General features: G+C 36.8%; 1 protein-coding gene across 12 annotated transcripts in view; it reads left to right on the plus strand.

The window, feature by feature from the left end:
* NRXN3 (neurexin 3) overlaps positions 1-20,379 on the plus strand; it is a 1,493,796-nt gene that overhangs the window by 1,114,652 nt on the left and 358,765 nt on the right. For all 12 annotated transcript variants that reach the window (XM_069465175.1, XM_069465177.1, XM_069465179.1 and 9 more), the window contains one exon: positions 14,235-14,416. In XM_069465175.1, the coding sequence (XP_069321276.1) occupies positions 14,235-14,416 (182 nt within the window). The remainder of the gene's footprint in view (positions 1-14,234; positions 14,417-20,379) is intronic.

The following is a 20,379-nucleotide window of genomic DNA, read 5'->3' on the forward strand; positions in this document are numbered from 1 at the left end:
TAGCTGAGCAGAATCTGAGTGCAGTTGCGCAGTAGCACAGTCCCACGTGGAGCTTAAAATCATGGTTCAACATAGTCATGGAGTTCTAACCAAACCCCTGAATCACTGCCCTGCAGGAACACAAAATTCAATGAGCCCCAAAGTAAACTTATCACCTTCACACTCTAATCTGTGCTTCCTTTTCTATTTACTATTTTGTTTGTCCAAATTTCAAAACTCTGAATCAACCTCAGGTCCTCCTTTTTTTTTTCTTCCCTGAATATTGAATGGATCACCAAGTCCTTTTATTCTTCATGTCCTTAGTATCTACTTTCTCTTATGTCACATGCTTAGTGACCCAGTCCCACCTCTCATCTCTCTTGTCTGGGCTGTTGCAGTGGCTTTCCTCTAGATCCATATAAACATTTTCTCCTTTTCCCATCTTGTCCTCGGCAGCCAAAGTTGCTTTTCTTAAAGATAGTAAATTTTCCTAATGATCAAAGTAGTCATTTTCCAACTGTTTACACCCTAAAATTGTTCTTTAAAAATTTGTTATGAGACTATAATCTATTTATTAAATTAGAAGTTATATGTTTTAGAAAGTTAAAAAAATATTTGGTGGAAATTACAGGTGTGATCCTTAAAGTACTTCTGTGACTAAACGGACAAACAAAAAAGCAATATAAGGAAAGCACTGGCTTGTCTACTAAGGTCCTAGGGTACTAAGGAGTGAGGTACTTAGTCCTAAGGTACTAAGCTTGTCTAATGATGTCCAGATATCTTAATATGACCTTCAGTGCTCTCACTATCCTATTTTCCAAACTGTCTTTGCTATTCTTAGCTCTTTAGTCTCCACAATACCCATAAGAGAATATGCTGTGTGCCCCAAACACATTGTGTTTCCCGCATCTTTGCTCATGGCCTCCAAGTAGAATGTCCTTTCCTGCTTTAAAATCTGTTGAACACTCCTTCACTCTTGAGACTCCATGTAGGTAAGCACTTAACATATTGTATTATATATACAATATATTTCTTAATATATGGTAGTACTCAACAAGTGTTTTTTTTACATTTACATAGCATTGCATTTTTATTTTTTATTTTTTTGAGGTAGGGTCTCACTCTGTCACTCAGACTGGAGTGCAGTGGTGTCATCATAGCTCACTGCAACCTCTAACTCCTCAGCTCAAGTGATCCTCCTGCCTCAGCCTCCCAAGTAGCTGGGACTACAGGCACATGCCAAGATGCCTGACTATTTTCTATGTTTAGTAGAAACAGGGTCTTGCTCTCGCTCAGGCTGGTCTGGAACTCCTGAGCTCAAGTCATCCTCCTGCCTTGACCTCCCAGAGTGCTAGGATTATAGGCATGAGCCACTGCACCTGGCCTGCATTTAATTTTTACTGATTGAGTGGTCTATTTTTTCCCCCAAGAATAGATTATTTAGACTATAGTCACTGTTTTAGTAAATTTTAATGTCTACTAAAGCAAGTCTTCATTTTTTTATTCTTCCTTTTAAATTTCCTTGGCAAATCTTATACGTTATTTTTCTTTATGAACTTAAAAAAATTGAGATTCTGTTTAGAATTGCCTTAAAGATTATATATTCATATTTTCCCTATCCAGTAACATTATATCTATCTCCATGTATATGGATATGTTTTATGTCCTTCAGAAAGTATAGTTTCCTTTATATAACTTTTCTTCATATAGCTTTCTTACTTAATTATCTCAAGATAGTTTGTAAATTTTTATAATTGTGGTTGAAATTTCCCCTTTAATTTCAAGGTAGTGATGACTTTTTTAAAACAAGCTATTGATTTTTTTATTGTGGTAAAATTTACATAACAAAAATTACCATTTTAACTATTTTTAAGTGTACAGTTTGCTGGCATTAATGTTGTGCAACCGCCACACTATATACCCTCAGACTTTTTTCTCCATCCCAAACTGGAAGTCTGTGCCTACCCCCACTTTCCCACCAGCCCGTATTAATTACTATTCTACTTTCTATCTCTATGAATTTGCCTGTTTTAGGTACCTTATGTAAATAGAATCATACATTTGTCCGTTTGTGTGTTGCTTATTTCTTAGCATAATGTCTTCAAGGTTTATCCATGTTGTAGCATGTATCAAAATTTCATTCTTCTTAAAGCTGAATACTATTCCATTGTATGTGCAGACAATCCCTATCTTAAGATGGTTAGACAGGATTTTTCAACTTCACGATGGTGCCAAAGCAAAATGCATTCAGTAGAAACCATACTTTGAGTACTCACCCAACTTCTGCTTTTCATTTTCAGTATTCAATAAATTACATGAGATATTCACCACTTTATTATAAAATAGGCCTTGTTTTAGATGATTTTTGCCCACCTGTAGGCTAATATAAGTGGTCTAAGCATGTTTAAGGTAGACTAGACTAAGCTATTAATATGATGTTCAGTAAGTTAGGTCGAGGAGCATCTTTATATACCATATTTTGTTTATTCATTTACTCATCAATGGACATTTGAGTTTTTCTGTATTTTAGCTATTGTGAGTAATGCTGCTGTGAACATTGCTATACGAATATCTGTTTAAGTCCCTGAATTGAGTTTCAATTCTTTTGGTTATATAACTGCAGAATTACTGGACCATACGATAATTCTACATTTAATTTTTTTGAGGAACTGACATAGTTTACCACAGTGGTTACACCATTTTACATTCCCACTGGCAGTGCAAAAGGGTTCCACTTTCTCTACATCCTTGACAATACTTGTTATTTTCTGATTTTTTATTAATAGCCATCCTAATGGGTATGAAATGATATGTCAGTGTAATTTAGATTTGCATTTCCATAATGATTATCGATATTGAGTATCTTTTCATGTGCTTATTGGTCATCTATATATTTTCTTTGTAGAAATATCTATTCAAGTCCTTTACCCATTTTTAAATTGGGTTGTTTATTTTTTACTTGTTTAGTTGTAGGAATTCTTCATGTATTCTAGATATTAATTGCTTATCAAATAATATTTTTTGCAAATATTTTCTCCCATTCTGTGGGTTACTTCTCTGTTCCATTGATAGTGTTCTTTGCTGCACAAAAGTTTTTACTTTTGAAATCCTATTTGTCTATTTTTCCTTTGTTATGTGTGCTTTTGGTGTTGTATCCAAAAAATCGTTGTCAAATTTAATCTCATCAAGCTTTTTTACCTATGTTTTCTGCCAAGGCTTTCATAGTTTTAGCTTTTATGTTTAAGTCTTTGATCCATTTTGTGTTAATTTTTGTATATGGTATAGGGTAAGTGTCCAACTTCATTCTTTTGCATCCAGATATTTAGTTTTTCCAGCACTGTTTACTGAAAAGATTGTTTTTTTCCTATTAAGTGGCCTTGGCATACTTGTCACATCATTTTATCGTCTATGGGATGGTGACAAGCTATTGAGCACTTACTGTGCCCCTATGTATGCCAGGCACTGTGATAGTTACCAGGGGTTCTTTAGTATCCAAGACTTTTTTAGTTGAGGAAGAAACCAAACTTGAGCTAGCTTAAACTAAATGAATTAGCTATTGAAAATTTTATAAGAACAGCAGGCACAACTTCACAGTATGGACCATTAAAACCAAGTACTTGAGAAATGATAAGATATTCTCTGTGGGTCCAAGTCTTTTTTTAATTTTTAATTTTCAGCTATTATGGGTACATAATAGGTATGGGTACATAATAGGGGTACATATGATGTTTTGATACAGGCATACAATGTGTAATGATCAAATCAAGGTAATTGTGGTCCTCATCACCTCAAGCACTTATCATTTTGTTGGGTTTGAAACATTCTAATTCCACTCCAGTTGTTATTATGAAATATACAATGAATTATTGTTGACCATAGTCACCCTATTGTATTAGCAAATATTAAATCTTATTTGCTCAATTTAACTGTATTTTTGCACCCATTAGCCATACCCACTTTATTATTCTCTCCTTGCCACCCTTCCCAGCCTCTAGTAACTATCATTCTATTCTCTGTCTCTGTAAGTTTAACTGTTTTAATTCTTCCTCTCACATGTAAGTGAGAACATGATAAACTTGTTTTTCTGTGCCTAGCTTATTTCACTTAACAGTGTTCTCCAGTTTCATCCATGTTGTTGTAAATGACAGCATTTCATTCTTTTTTATGGCTGAATAATATTCCATCATGTATCTGTTTCACATTTTCTTTATCCATCCATCCACTGATACACGCTTAGGTTGATTCCAAACCTTTGCTATTGTGAATAGTATTTTAATAAACATGGGCATGTGATATCCCTTGTATATACTGATTTCCTTTCTTTTGGATATATATACCCAGGAGTGTGATTTCTGGGTCCTATGTAGTTCTATTTTTAATTTTTTGAGTACCAGGGTTCCCCTTTCTCCACATCCTCAGCAACTCTTGATTCAACAGTTTGTCTCCACTCTTTAAGTCAGGGTTGATTTTTCATGACTTTTTCCCCATGGTAGGATATGTGGCCACAGCAGCTGTGCATCTCTCATGTCACAGTTTTGTCACCAGAGAGGCACTGATGAAGTGTTTCTTTGGTTCTACATTAATTTTTTTTTTTTTTTTGTCATTTAAGTTCTACGACTAGTCCAACTTGGGTTAACTTACCATACCTTAGCCAGTCAGCTGTATCTAAAGACCAGAATCTTCTAGGGGCTTGACAACTTCCATTCAAACCACTTGATTAGTATGGGGAAAAATAATAACGTCTACATGACATCATGTTTCAAAATAAAGACAGAAAATGTGCTGGGCAGATAGAATAATGGAAGTCCCTTACAGGTATAAAAATTTGGGGGAGCCACTTCACTTTGAGGTACTCACCATAAAATGGCAATACTAAACTATTTCTAGAGCTCTTAATTATTTTGATCCTTATTACAATTCTTTAAGTTGGTTTGGTAGCAGAAATAGTATCACTTTCTTAAGCATGGGGAAACTGAGGCCCAGTGAAGATAAATGATTGTTATAGATAGGAGCATGGATCATAATAGTTGAGGTTTGTTCTAACTTTGACCAGTATTTTGTGATTAATAATTATGTGTGTCAAAGAATCAAGTCTTTACACTTCAAAAACATTAGCCAGCTTTTCCATAAAAATCATGTTTTATGAATTAGAGCCACAAATACACCAAAGTTATCTGTTAATAGCCCCTGGCAGCTTAAAGGTGTAAAAGTCCCTATAATTTGGGAATTTAAATCAAAGCCCTGGAAATAAGCAACTACTTTTTAATCTGTACTTTTTTCCAGAGAATATTCAGTACTTAGAAATCCTTTGATTGCTCTTATTAGAAAAGGTCTTTTAAAGCTGTAGAATAAAAAGAGGAAAAGAAGGCAGATGAATACATTCCGAACTTCCACTTTCTTCTAACCATGTCCCATGAGATGTCATCAGAAGGAATGTGGTTAGAAAATAAAAGTGCTACAGAAAAGGCTGATGAGTAATTATAAAATGATCACTTTTCCTTTTAGTCTTATATTTTGCCTAAGGATAAATATATATATATATGTATATATATTTATGGTCTTTGCTTTTAGTTGAAGCCCTGTAAAATAGAATAATGTGGGCTATTCTTAAATGTGTCATAATTCTTTTCTACTGTATATCCCTGTTAGGTTGAATCTGAGATGTATTTATTTATTTATTTTTACAAAAACAATTTTCAGTGTGATTTAGGAACTGAAAGGTAACATAAAACAATTTGACTAAAAATGGGTGTGATATTCTTATCTGAGCCTGCCAAAAATTCACCAGGGAAAAATCATTCAAATGTCTTGGTGGTTAGGTTTCTTTTATAAATTGAAAGCTGTGTTCTGTTCCATCATAAGAGATGTTGTGAACTCTAATTGATGAACATTTATAAAATATTTCCACATTGAGATGAAATGACAAAAAGCTGAGATGGATTAATGGGCATTGTAGTTTCTTATTTCTTTATCCCCATTTTACGCCATGCCTGAATGGAGATATGTTAAGTACAGGTGAGCCAGCTTTCATTGATTAATTCAACAATACTTATTTCCTAAGTATTCACAGTGTTGATAAAAAAATTAAACAGCCCTGTCCTCTAGCTCATAGTACAGAAGAATTCTGGATTTTTATTTTATTTGCCAATAAAACTTAATATTTATTTTCTTAAATATAAGTACTGTGCAATTTCCTAGAACTTACTTTGTTTTGTTATGTACGAAACTAGTGTGGTTATGAAAGTTAAATTAAGTTGGCTGTCAGGTAATCTCCGACATACACCTCATTGTGGAGTTCCCCCTTCAGAATTTAGAGTTGTCCAAGTGTGGTATAATTAATCATGAGCAGAACATCATCTGACCTTGCTTTATACACTTCACAAGACAACAACCTTGTATAAAACCACTATCATTTAAATAAGATAAAATGAGTACCCTATATTGCCACTTCCATTGCGTCAGGATTGGGTTTTCAACTTGCTTTTTGTTTTTTATTTTGGCCATGTGTTAGAAAGCTATCTTCTTTCTTTCCATCATCATCGTCATCCCTTCTCAGATACACAAGTAAATGTAAAAAGTGAGAATATTAGGAATACCATTGTCATAATGGAAATACACACACACACACACACACACACACACATTTGAGTTAGACAAAAGGGCAGCGTGATTTGGGGAGAAGAGAGCAGAGTTGAGAAAGGAAGGATCAGATTCTATTCTCAGCTCCACCACTTAGGAACAGATCAAGTCATTTAATCTCTTTAGCCTCCATTTACTTTTTTCTTAAAATAGTAACAAAAATATTTTCCATTAACACTTCAGTGAGTGTTGAAAGAAGAGGCATCAAATGAGACACTCCCAAAGAAAGCAATATGAAAACCATTCAATGCCATGGAAACATAAGGTCCTACTATTATGAAAAATAGAACATGATGCACTCCCCAAACAGCTGGGGAGATGGGGGTGGAGGAAAACCAAGGCACAAACTAAGTAAAAGAAACTGAGAAACTATTCTTTGGGCCATCAGTCATTACAAGATCCTTGACCTAAATTTGTATGTCTGTTTGATTGAAGAGATATTCTTCAGTTTTAAAAGTACAAGTCTTTCCATTTTGGTTTTGTAAGCTATATAGTAATTGATAAGAATAAAAGATAAATAGCAATAACCATGTCTACTGGTAGAAGATATTTTATGTCTTTGATAGTCCATTTATTTTCCAAAAGGATTTGCTGATTTATAATAATAAGAACACAAATGTGGATAAGCTTGATGAAAGAGTAATAAAATAGAAATATGGAAAAGGAACCTGAAATAATAGAGGAAGGCAGATATATACCTTACTGTTATGAGATTTTATTCTAAGTTCTCAGGCAATGTTCAGATAGCACCAGAGTAGGAGTATGATATCTTGTTTCTCATCCCTACCGTGTGGTTTACACATTAAGTATTATTCTTATTTTATTACTTAATCTATTATTCTACTGCTATACTTGTCCATGAGTAAGTTTTGCAGTTCTCTTTAAATTTAACTCTCTGAGACTTTCCCTGAGAGATGTTTCCAAAACTTGTTCCATTTTAACACCAATAGAAAATTATTTCAGGGGAGACTGGTTTGCTTTTTTAAAAAAACAGATATATACCACCCACATTGTATTTCAGTACTTTTCTTAAACCATTTTATCTATAATTAGTTGACGAGGAAAATAATAAATGAATTCCAGGTAGTCTATTGTATTTTCTAATTAAACTCACCTTATTTTTCACACATGCACACATACACACACATATATATGCACATTTGTATGTATATATACATACGCATATGTAGATATATTATTTTTATATCTAAGGTGAATCTCAAACAAGAACGTAATTCTATTCCTGTTGATAATCTCCCAAAACACTAATATGCTATTTGGTTATGGGACTAGAAATAGAAAGAATGCCATAAAGGCAAGGTCACGGGGCTTATAAGTCAAAACAACAATACCAATAATTATCCAAGTGACCTTAGATAAGGAAAAGTTGAACTGCCATCAGCAATTATATTCTAGTAAAATAAGCAGTAAAATGCACCAAAATTTTAAGAATCCTGGCAAAATGTGAACTAGCAAAATTTCTATCCTTCATTCTTTCTCTTGGAGAAATCATAGATCATCTCCTTAATCACCTTATTGTATAAGTACATTAAACTGCTCCCCAGGTCTCCTTTATGACTGCATTGAAGCCTATTTGACCCTATTAAATCTTGCCAACCTTCTCCCTCCAACACACACACACACACACACACACACAGAACACAAATCCAAACTCACCTATTTGTACCCTTAGATCCAGCTCTGCCATTATCACCAGCAGTTCCATCACAGTAAGTAGTTTATTGTTATGAAAACAATAAGCCAAACCCATTATTTGTGGGTTGTGAATTTTAAAAACTTCATACTTACTGGCTATTTGAAGTTCAGGTGTCTCTACTTAAACTCTATGAGTGGTGACTGTGTGGAGATTTCACTCCTGAAATACTGTGTTAGCTGGAACTCAGCAAAGTAACCTTAGCTGCTTGCAAACATGCAAATCCTGTGTATTAAATGGCCAGTATGATGCCACTGCGTCTTTTTCTTCAGTGGAATTGATCAGCATTTGCTAGCAAGGAAGAAATTTACATGGTTCTGATTGTTAATATAAGTGATATGATCTTAGCACCAGCATACTGAACACAATGAGAAACCGGCAATCAGAAATGCTAGGCTCATATATGACAAACCCACAGCCAACATCATACTGAATGGGGAAAAACTGAAAGCACTCCCACTTAGAACTGGAACCAGACAGGGCTGCCCATTGTCTCCATTACTTTTCAACATAGTATTGGAAGTTCTTGCGAGAGCTATCAGGCAAGAGAGCAGAATCAAGGGAGTCCAAATAGGGAAGGAAGAGATCAAACTCTCACTTTTTGCTGATGATATGATGTTATATCTGGAAAACCCCCAGGATTCAACCAAGAGACTCCTGGAATTGATTAATGAATACAGCAAAGTCTCAGGCTACAAAATTAATATACACAAATCAGAGGCATTTATATATGCCAATAACAGTCAATCGGAAAACCAGATTAAAGACTCAATACCCTTCAAAATAGCAACAAAGAAAATAAAATATCTAGGTATATATCTAACTAAAGAGGTAAAGGACCTCTATAAGGAAAACTATGAAACACTGAGAAAAGAAATAGTAGAACTTGCAAATAGATGGAAAAATATACCATGCTCGTGGATCGGAAGAATCAACATTGTTAAAATGTCTATACTACCCAAAGTGATCTACAGATTCAATGCAATCCCTATTAAATTACCAACATCATTCTTTACAGACATAGAGAAAATAATTATACACTTTGTATGGAATCAAAGAAGACCCCGTATAGCAAAAGCAATTTTAAGCAACAAAAACAAAATGGGAGGTATTAATTTGCCAGACCTCAAACTATACTACAAGGCCGTGGTTCTTAAAACAGCCTGGTATTGGCACAAGTGCAGGGACACAGACCAGTGGAACACAACAGAAAATCCAAATATAGAACCATCCTCATATAGTCACCTAATTTTTGACAAAGCGGGAAAGAATATACTCTGGGGACAAGAATCCCTATTCAATAAATGGTGCTGGGAGAATTGGTTAGCCACTTGTAGAAGACTGAAACAGGACCCACAACTTTCACCTCTCACAAAAATCAAATCACGGTGGATAACAGACTTAAACCTTAGGCGTGATACAATCAGAATTCTAGAAGAAAATGTAAGAAAGACTCTTACCGACATTGGCCTAGGCAAAGAATTTATGAAGAAGACCCCCAAGGCAATCACAGCAGCAACAAAAATAAATGAATGGCACATGATTAAATTAAAAAGCTTCTGCACAGCCAAAGAAACAGTCCAGAGAATAAACAGACCACCTACAGAATGGGAAAAAATTTTTGCATACTACACATCAGATAAAGGACTGATAACAAGAATCTATTTAGAACTCAGGAAAATCAGCAAGAAAAAATCAAGCAACCCTATCAAAAAATGGGCAAAGGACATGAATAGAAATTTTTCAAAAGAAGATATAAAAATGGCTAACAAACATATGAAAAAGTGTTCAACATCTCTAATCATCAGGGAAATGCAAATCAAAACCACAATGAGATATCACTTAACCCCAGTGAGAATGGCCTTTATCAAAAAAACCCAAAACAACACATGTTGGCGTGGGTGTGGAGAGACAGGAACACTCATACACTGCTGGTGGGACTGCAAACTAGTGCAACCCCTGTGGAAAGCATTATGGAAGTATCTTAAGCAGATTCAAGTAGACCTGCCATTTGACCCAGCAATCCCATTACTGGGCATATACCCAAAGGAAAAAAGGTCATTCTGTAACAAAGACACATGTACCCGAATGTTTATAGCAGCACAATTCACAATAGCAAAGATGTGGAAACAACCCAAATGCCCATCAATACATGATTGGATTAGTAAACTGTGGTATATGTATACCATGGAATATTACTCAGCTATAAGGAATGATGAAGATACGACATCTCTATGGTTCTCCTGGAGAGAGTTGGAACCCATTATATTAAGTGAAGTATCCCAAGAATGGAAAAACAAGCATCACATGTACTCACCAGAAAATTGGTTTCCCTGATCATCACCTAAATACAAATCTGGGAACGACACCAATTGGACATCAGACTGAGGTGGGGGGTGGGGGAGGGGATGGGGGTATGCCTACACAATGAGTGCATTGCGCACCGTTTGGGGAGTGGTAACACTTGAAGGTGCTGACTCGGGAAAGAGGGGGTGGGGAAAAAATATGAAACTGTTGTTTTTAACTTGCACTGTTCACTTAATAATTTATCATGAATATTTCCCATATTATTTCATATCATTGTACAAGAAATAATGTATACATTATGAGGACATACTGTATCTAACAAGATATACTGTTAGACTCTTTGATTCTGTAAAATTAAATTGAAAAAAAAAAGAAATTAGAAAAAAAAAACAAAAAAAAAAACAAAACTGTACTAACCAATTTTATAATCCAAAACTAAAAATAAAAAAAAAAATTAAAAAAAAAAAAAAAAAAAAAGAAATGCTAGGCTCAGGGGAGAAAGCATGTGAGGTGCTATGACATGGCTCAGAAATGAAATAAAAGAGGGTCCTTATAGTTCCTAGGATGTTCTCAGAAAGTTGATTTATAATCTACATTTAAAATAACAAAATGAACTTTTTTATTTGAAAATATAAAGCAAAAAATTCCATGTTCCCCTTAGGACTCTAGGCATTTTATATTAAAATTAACAGAAAATGTATAGTTACCTTTAAAAACCATGTAAGATGGCAAAGCATGAAAAATAAAGAGAAAAAAATAACATTATCAGAGTATAAAATTATAATTATCGATCAACTTCCTCTAAAACACCATAGCATTGGACTATGAGAGCATTCAGGGTCTTTACTTACTCTTGCCAACAAATACTTTACCAATAACAGATATTTTAATATTTTTCTTCTGTATAGAAAAATAAGCAATATGCTAGGCACTTTGTATCTTTTATGCCCTTTTCACCTAAAAAGTTAGAATTATCTAACATAGTGACATTGTGAATTCAGAACAACAGAAGCAATAAAAATAATTTTAAAAGTGGATTTTGTATCTATTTACTCCATCTTGTCACAGTAAGATTTTGTTCTTTGTTTAATTAAAGCTACTGTGACCTTCTAACTACTGTACATAAGAAGTTGTATATTTTTCTTGTAAAATATTCTTCCCCTTTGTATTGAAGCACTGAAAATTACTGGACAGGGCAGTGGGTGACAGCTACAAGTAGAGGAGATAATTTATGAAATCATTTGAATGGTGAGATGGCCAGACAGGCTTTTGAAAACATACCAGTTTTGGGGCTATGGCTTTGTTTACATTCTGCTTTGGTATTATGAGAAGATGAGAAAAGACCTAAGGACAGACAAGTTTGTCCTATTGGTAGAGTTCAATAGTATAGTTTATGGTGCAATTACGTTGGTATGTGGTGAACAACAGCTTTGGGAGGTAGAAGGCTCAGGCTAGAGACTTGAAGGCGGTGACACTTAATTCAGATATTTGAGCCTCTGTTTCCAAATCTGTAAAATAGTGTCAACAAATAAAATACCCCATACGCATTGCGAAGATTCAGCTAATGAGTTTGAAAATACTTTGCAAACTATAAATCAACATGCATATGCTGCAACCAACTTTTGACTTGTTATTTTTGTAGTGACAAGATTATTTCCTGATAGATATGAATTTGTCTTTGCAAAGAATCCATTATATATTTAGAGTAGAATGGTGTAAGATTTTATAACTTGCCACAAAATGTCACACACAGGCTGGTTTGCATTTTTGGTGATTCTATACATTAATCACTGAGCAACCTTCAGATTTCCAAATAAAGAATAAAGGGAGTGGTGATGACATTTGTAATCATCTACGGAGGAATTATTTAAATTCTTCACAGATGGAGAGATATCAAGGGTAAATCATTAGATCCACATTTCCAATTTCAAGAAGCTTTGAGGGTGTTTGTGGATAGTGAGGAGTAAACATTGTTTTGTACATAGAATTAATTATAAACTTTGCGTCCCACAGTCCCAAATTCTCATGATAAGTGTAGAGGACTTTCCAGAGAGCTTCCCCTAAGGATTGAGAAATTCATAAAAGAAAAATAATGTTATGCTACATGCAATATACAAACTGAGCAAATTGGAGCAACCAGCATAGTGACCTTTCAAAGAGGACAAATTAGATTCTATATGCCACAGAATTTAATGTGGCTCAGTGCTTTAGAAAGGATGACATATGACATATACTCCTAATTCTAGCCTTCCAGGAGTTTACTTTATTATTTCTAAGCAAGATGAATAACTCATTTCTTCTTCGTTCAACATAATTCCACCCAATATTCTCTGTAAACTAGCTCTGAGAATACATGTGGACCAGTGCTTGAGATTTTTAGTCAATGCTAAGGCTATCTGGATGGTTGTCCAATGTTGCTTTTAAATAGTTTCAAGGGCTGGAATATGTTCACTGGAAAACACACAAGAAAATCTGATGCCAAATGTTCTCTGAATTTTGAGACGAATAACATATGGAAGCATTTGCTATAGTAACATGCATAAAACCATAGAGGCTGCAATTGTTTAGTTTATTCTAGCTACCAAATCTACGTGATTTTCCCCAATTCAGATCTAAAAACTTGTTTCCTAAAATATACTGTTTAAAATTTCTGAAATGTAAAATATTTACTTTATTTTTCTTCCTGTTTCCTTATTAAGTGGCTTTAACATATTTGTAGTAACCCTGAGTTCATACTGCTAATAGAAAAAGCACAAGTAAATAGTAGACATACTGATAAACTCACTAGTCATAATTGACGATACCACTTGTCATGTTTCATGTTCAAAATTCATTATCCTGGGCTTTACTTCTATGTCTCTTATATCATCTTCTTCTTGAGATTTAGTCTGGAAAAGGAAATGGAAACTGTTATTTAATGCCAGATAAATAACACCACTAGGGAAGGGGAAAAAAGCTCATTTTTAAAAGACTTCTGGGAATGACTTTTGTCACCATATTTATAGCAACACAATAGTAAAATAGGCAAATGCTTTTAGTTACATAACTTGGTTTTCTCAGGCTATTGCTCTCTTTTCCGTGGGGGTGGGAGGAGGTACAGGCATGGGAGAAACAGTATCTTTGGACTTCTCTGTTACCGTCATTTTGTGGAGCACGCCTGACACTGCTCCTGCCTCCAAGGACCAGAATATTCGGATAGCTGAGAGGTGGAGAACTAGTTTTCTATCTTGTGCTTGTCCTAGCTGAGTTGGAAAATTAATCCTGCTGTTAAGGACGACCAAAAAGTTTTTGTCACAACGTACCAAAGCTCTCAAACACAGCCCACTGTTTGCCCTCTACTATGACAGCAGGAACAGAAGAAGAACAACTCTCACTAATATTTACTTTGTCCTTCATTCATTTTGCCTGCGTCTTTGATAAGGGGTGATAGCTGCCTTCTGAGGCTATGGATGCCATCCCTCTCAGTCACCAGCTACTGTCACATGGGGGACGTTTACTCTCTGCAGCTGTTCTGTACAGAATCTCAACAGTGTGCCTACAGCTGGCTGTATACAATACAGTGCCCTGATGCCTCCCTGTCTCCTTGCTTTTGCAGCTGGCGCTACGTACATCTTTGGGAAAAGCGGTGGCCTCATCCTCTACACCTGGCCAGCCAATGACAGGCCCAGCACACGCTCTGACCGCCTTGCCGTGGGCTTCAGCACCACTGTGAAGGATGGCATCTTGGTACGCATCGACAGTGCTCCGGGACTTGGCGACTTCCTCCAGCTTCACATAGTGAGTACCGGGCCTTGGCCTGGATTCTCTTGTCTTCCTGGTGGTCTGAGTTGGTGAGTCAGATAAATGCAGCAGAATATTCTAGATAGGCATGACAAGGGTGCACATGCTTATAAAAATTGCTTTCAGATGTGAACTCTCGGGTTCACAGAGTGCCTTGTGAGGGGAGAGGGGGGATTAAAAACTCTGTCTTCTGCCCCATGTACCTAAAGAGAAAAAGAAATTCTCTCCTTCCAGACTCCCTTCCCAATTGTGTGGCTTGGCAGATAGCAAAACATTTAGCAGACTGCTTGGGTGTGAATTACCTGGTGTGGATCTTACCTGGCACAAGTGGCAAAGCCAAGTGGAATGTAAAGGATCTCCTAGGCTGGTATTTGGCAAACTTTCTGTAAATGGACAAATAGTAAATATTTTGGGCATTGCAGGTCTTATGGTCTTTGTGAGAGATAGTCCTTTCTGCTTTTGTAATGGGAAACTACCCATAGACAATAGATTTTTTTTAAATGCATGTGACTATATTCCAATAAAAATTTATTTACAAAAATAGGCTGCAGGCTGCACTTCGGTGACCTCTGTTCTTGGCTGCAAACATCACTGTAGAGGTGCAAAGAACATGTGATAAAAACTGAGGCCAGAATGTCAGAATGGGTGGGGCAAAAAGGAAACAACACAATGACCAAGAGTTGAGTAATTCATGCATATTGTGTATTCAACATTTTGTTTTAGGCCTTGTACACATGAGCCTAATAGGAACTATACCCTCAGTCCCTGTAGATCATAAGAACACAGTGCAAGTCTAAGAAATTAAAATGATTTGGGAGAAAAAATTACTTCGTTATGAGGATAGAAAATATTTTTATAGCAACAATTAGCCCATTTTATCACCTGTGCAGTCTGCAGTTAAGAAAGTAGGCTAAAGAAAGATATGATTCTCATCCATAAGTACCCAAAGTGCAGCCACCAAGAGCAAAGAGAGGAATTGTTCTCATTAGTTAGCAATGACAAGGCTAGAAAGAATGGATTTAATTTGGAGCAGTAAGAATTCGGTTAAAATAGCAGGGGGGAAAAGCAGTTAAGAAAAAGATCAACTGGGGATTACTACTACCAGCCTCCAAAAAGAGGAGGAAAAGGAGCATTGACTGGGAATCTTTGAATCAGAGTGTTGCTAATGTGCAGGTCTGCAGAGAGAAGCAGAGGGTTCAATTTCATTGCTGGTCTCTGGAGTTGGAGGAGGTTGGCAGGAGTTACAAGCAGCAAGCTCGGCTCCCACAGCCGTGCCCACCTCCAGCACCTGCTAGGCCAGCATGCCTTGGAAATGGAGCAGCTTAAGGACCAGGCTTGCACAAGAACCCTGTCTGGCCCCAGTATAAGCCAAATCAGGGCAAGACTCTGCTTAGGATCCCAGAGAAAGACTGATTAAAACTGCTTATCTTCAAAATGTAGAACAGAGGTCTTAAACAGAGTTCTGAACTTTTAAGTTTTCCTGAGATGCTTCAGGAACCATCTGGTGTGATGAGTCTGAGCTAAAACATTTTAGAAAGCCATGCCAAGGAGCAAAGAGAAAAAGGCAGCCATAGTTAGTACACTTTGTCTTTATTTGGCCTCTAAGAACCACCATAATTTACAAAACTCTGTGAGATTTATGCTGCGTATAACTTAATGACTATTTCATGGCAGCTATAAGTAGGCTATTATTACCAGCTCACTTGCATTTGCACAGTGATTTATCTTCTTTTTTTGTTCAGTGTGACTTGCTAAGAAAAATATGATTTGGCACAGCCATGAGCATCGTTTTGAGTCAGATAATGTGTTCCTAGTTTATCCATTCCTCTCTCCATTTGTGATTTGTAGAGCTTCTCCACTTTTAAGAGAGAGCTTTACTTATTTTCTGTTTACTTGAAATTGGCAGTGTTTTTATAACATTAATATGCAGGTACTGGGAACTTCTAGGAGGAACCAGAACATTCCAGTATATTATTGCATTATAAAGTTCTGTCATTTCTTTGCTGTCTTTGAAAAGTGAATGTCTCTAAGCATACTTTGGGGTTCAAATAATGTGTATTTGCTTGTATTCATTAGTGTGTGTACTCTGTAAAAGCATGCACATTAAATTTGACATTTTATTAAATATATTTCTTCATATAAGCAAAGATATCAAAAATTTTATATCATAATATAAATATAAAAAAATATAGAGCTCCCTTGAGGTACTGTAGATCTATTCCAGTGATGCTGCCAATTGCTTAAACATTCTGTGAAATCACAACAGATTTTTCTTTAAAGCTTGGATTAGGAAATGATATCACCTGATCTTTTCAGAAAAAAAGGGACCCTATAATGTAGAAAATGCACATGATTCTGTAGCAAAACTGACATGTTCATGGTCCTCTTGAGCATAAAGCCCCTCCTTGGTCTAGTCATGTGGAGCAATTTTTACTTTCTAGTGGATTATCTCTTTGTCTACACTGAACAGAGCAGGTTCCTTACCACACTCGGAATGAAGGAATCCAAGGAAAAGACTGAAAGGGTTGATTACAAAACCAGCCTCATGTTTTGGACATTTAAGTAGGTGTATCAGGGAAATGAAGCCATACATATCTATTAAAATACTTATATAAGATTTTTATAACCTGTAAAAGGTGTTTTTGTTTGTTGAGTGGTTTGTTTTCTTGTATTAAAGAACATTACTCAAAAAGAAAAGAGCTTAGGGGCAGTTAGCGAAAGTGGAAAGGATTGAGCAGGAGGCAAAAAGATTCCATTTCACCTTGCAGTTTGCCTAGGAGAAGAGAAACCCACTGGGAAAAAAAGAAAAATGATGGCAGACATGAAAAGGAGATGTCTTACTCTGTTTGAGTTGCTAAAACAGAATACTTGAGAGTGGGTAATTTATAAAGAACAGAAATTTATTTGTCACAGTTCTGGAGGCTGGAAAGTCAGAGATCAAGGTGTGAGCCGGTTTGGTGTCTGGTGAGGGCCGTGTCTCTACTGCTAAGATGAATGCTGCGGAACTCCATGTCTTCACGTAGCAGAAGGGCAGAAGAGAGCGAACCCACTCCTCCAAGCCCTTTTTAGGATGACATTAATCCATTCGTTAGATCAGAGTCCTCAAGACCTAAGCACCTCCCAAAAGGCCACACCTCCCAACACTGTTGCATTGGGGATTAAATTTGCAGCACGTGAATTTTAGGAGACACATTCAGACCACAGCAGCAGAATAAATTCCAGGACAGGGATGTGACTGCAGATGTGCTTCAGGAAGGGGTTACATGGGAGTCATCAAGCTAGTAAAGCTAGTCAAAAACAAAGTGTAAAGTCGAAATTAGCCAGTGTGTGTGTGGGTAGGAGCAGAGACAAAGAGAGAGAACGTTAGTGTTTTGTAAACCGGTGCTGAACGCAATTCCAGAAATTCCTAAAGTGCTTTGAGCGGCATCAACACTGTCATTGGAATAATTCTTTTCTAGCCCCAAGTTAGCTTGTTTGAGGGAAGAAAAAATGCTCTTCCAAGAACACCAGGGAATGTGAGCCTGAGGTGAGTGCCAACTCTAGAACAGTCCCCGGAGCAGGAGGGGCAAACAGGCTCCATCTTGCCAGCCAGCTCTCAGTGCCTCTCACTCGATCACTTCAAGGTGTCTACTGGAAAGGTCTGAGAGGGCAGTGGGCACACCTGGCAGGTAGGAGATCTGGCTTCCTCCAGTCATGTCTGCCACATGTGCAGAAGTGGGATTCCTTGGACCTACGCTGCACATTTATCACACTTCCCTGAGCTTCATGCTATCCCTCCTCAGATGCTCAAACTTTCCCATTTCTCTTCCTGTGTCATCCTGAAATACCCACACAGTAAAACCTCTTTAGGGAAATAGGTATCTTCTTAAACTCATACTCTGCTGCAAGTCCTTGAATCAATTACTAGTTAGTTAAGTAGTCAGTGTTATTATGATCCTTCTCACACCAGGCTAAGGTGAGCTCTTGCGATAGAATTTGGGTTTTGGTTGGAGAGTTGGAGAGAAAGAGGGTAAGTGGGTATGGTTCTTCTGTGTGGGATGGCAGGGCTGGGTGGAGAAAGCTTGGGCAAAAGGAAGGCGTCTGTGCCCTAGGGTGGGTAATTGAGGTAAGGAAAGTAAGGGGCACCAAGACAGAGTTGGGCAGGTGCTGAGCATGTTGTTTGACTGTTTCACAATATGCTTGGATGATCTGCTGTTCTGCCAAGGGAGCGGAGGCTCTTCTTTCTCTTGCTGCTTTCTTTTCAACCTAAAGTCTTCCTGCTCATCTGGGCCTCATGGGGGTTAAACAGGTTTTGACAATAAGTGAATCATTAAAAAAAAAAAAAAAAAACAAAAAAAAACCCAACCAATTGTTTGTCCAAAATTAGCTAACATTTCTTGAGTTTTGGTTCACACTTCCATGAGGCAGTATTTTCTGTGTGAATTATCACTAGGATGAATATGTTCGAAAAAGACAAAGAAACTTTGTTGAAGTATCTATTCATGTAATGAGATTCTGTGAAGGGAGGAGGATGTCTTATGGTAGAAAGATTTTTAAAAATTATTATTTCAACTCTAAGTTCCCCTCCATTGAAATCGATTGTTGAGGAGTTAATCTGCTCAGTACTTAGTAGGAAGCTGCTGTCACTGGCAAGTGACATCTGCCTATTGACCCCACAGCTAGGCTTTCTGGAACTGTGTTATGTTACACTCACCTGTGTTTATACAATAGGGAAAAAATTGAATATGACTAGAGAAAGGATTAGCATGAAGTGCTTGCTATTGCTATCACGAAACTCTTGACAACCTCCTTTCACCACCTACAAAATAGAAGGTCAAGGAAAACTGGGCAACAATTAGCTTCTCTCTTTATATGGTAAATGCTGGGTGGAAAAAAGACATCCTATTAATTTCTTTCTCTCTGTGTGTAATTTACAGTAAATCCTCTCGGATTCATTTTTTAATTATGAGCCTTTCAGGAACAGTGACAATTTATGTGTCAGGGCATCTGTTTTGTTTGACAAGAATCTATAACCTTCCCTAACTATTTCCTTCCTTGACTTAAAATGTGGATACTTCCATAAAACAAAGTAGGAGAAGATAAAGGACCGTTGCCTACACTGACCCCCATCTCATTACGGCAAAATGTTCTCCTTCCAAAAACCGGACTCTCCAAAAACAGACTGTTAATATTTTCTCAGTGTCATATTTGGGGAAATTGGGTATTTATTAAGTTTGGTTTGTATAGTATAGTTTTTTCATAATTTATAGCATTCAAAGAACATCCTGGAGAATAAATGGGAGCAGATCTGAATTATGATAAATGGCCTGTTCCTTACATCTATTGCATCTATAAATTGCCAACCTGGCTGCTTCATTTTGGCTGTCTCTATGCAGGATATTTACAGTAAACCATCAACATCTGCTGGGCCAGTCCTCCGTGAGGTTAGGTGGCTGTTAGCTTAGATTTATCCCTGGATTTGGCCAGTGGCAGAACTGGATTTGATTCAGGAGCTGTATTTGGGGAAATCTCCAATGAAGTACAGAGGAATGTTGGTGTTTCTGAGACTGGTAAGGCAAATAAAGAGGGAAAGAACAAGAAAACAACCAAGGGGTCCAACAGATGCAATTTTGTTTCCCATAGAGTGCTGTGCACTGCAGGGTGGCTTTGTATTTCCTTTCATTGCTGTTTGTTCTTAGTGAAAAAGGCCTCTGTGGGTTTTCTGGGCTTAGGAGCTTTTCCAGATCATTAGCCACATGTATGGAGAGGACATGCTGGGCATCCTCTCTACAGCTTGCAGCTTAGCTGTGCCATCCCAGCAGAGCTGGAGAAGAAGGTGGGAGAAGGGAGTGGAAGTGAGGATCGAATGAAGTGACTGCTTATGTCAGCTGTACCACAACCAGCTATGTGCATGGAAGTTGGGGTGTGTTTGCTCAGGTCTTTATTATTTTGTGATAGTTCCATCTAAGTCTGTTTACTCT

Source organism: Eulemur rufifrons, chromosome 2, assembly GCF_041146395.1.
Source record: "Eulemur rufifrons isolate Redbay chromosome 2, OSU_ERuf_1, whole genome shotgun sequence".
NCBI classification, from domain to species: domain Eukaryota; kingdom Metazoa; phylum Chordata; class Mammalia; order Primates; family Lemuridae; genus Eulemur; species Eulemur rufifrons.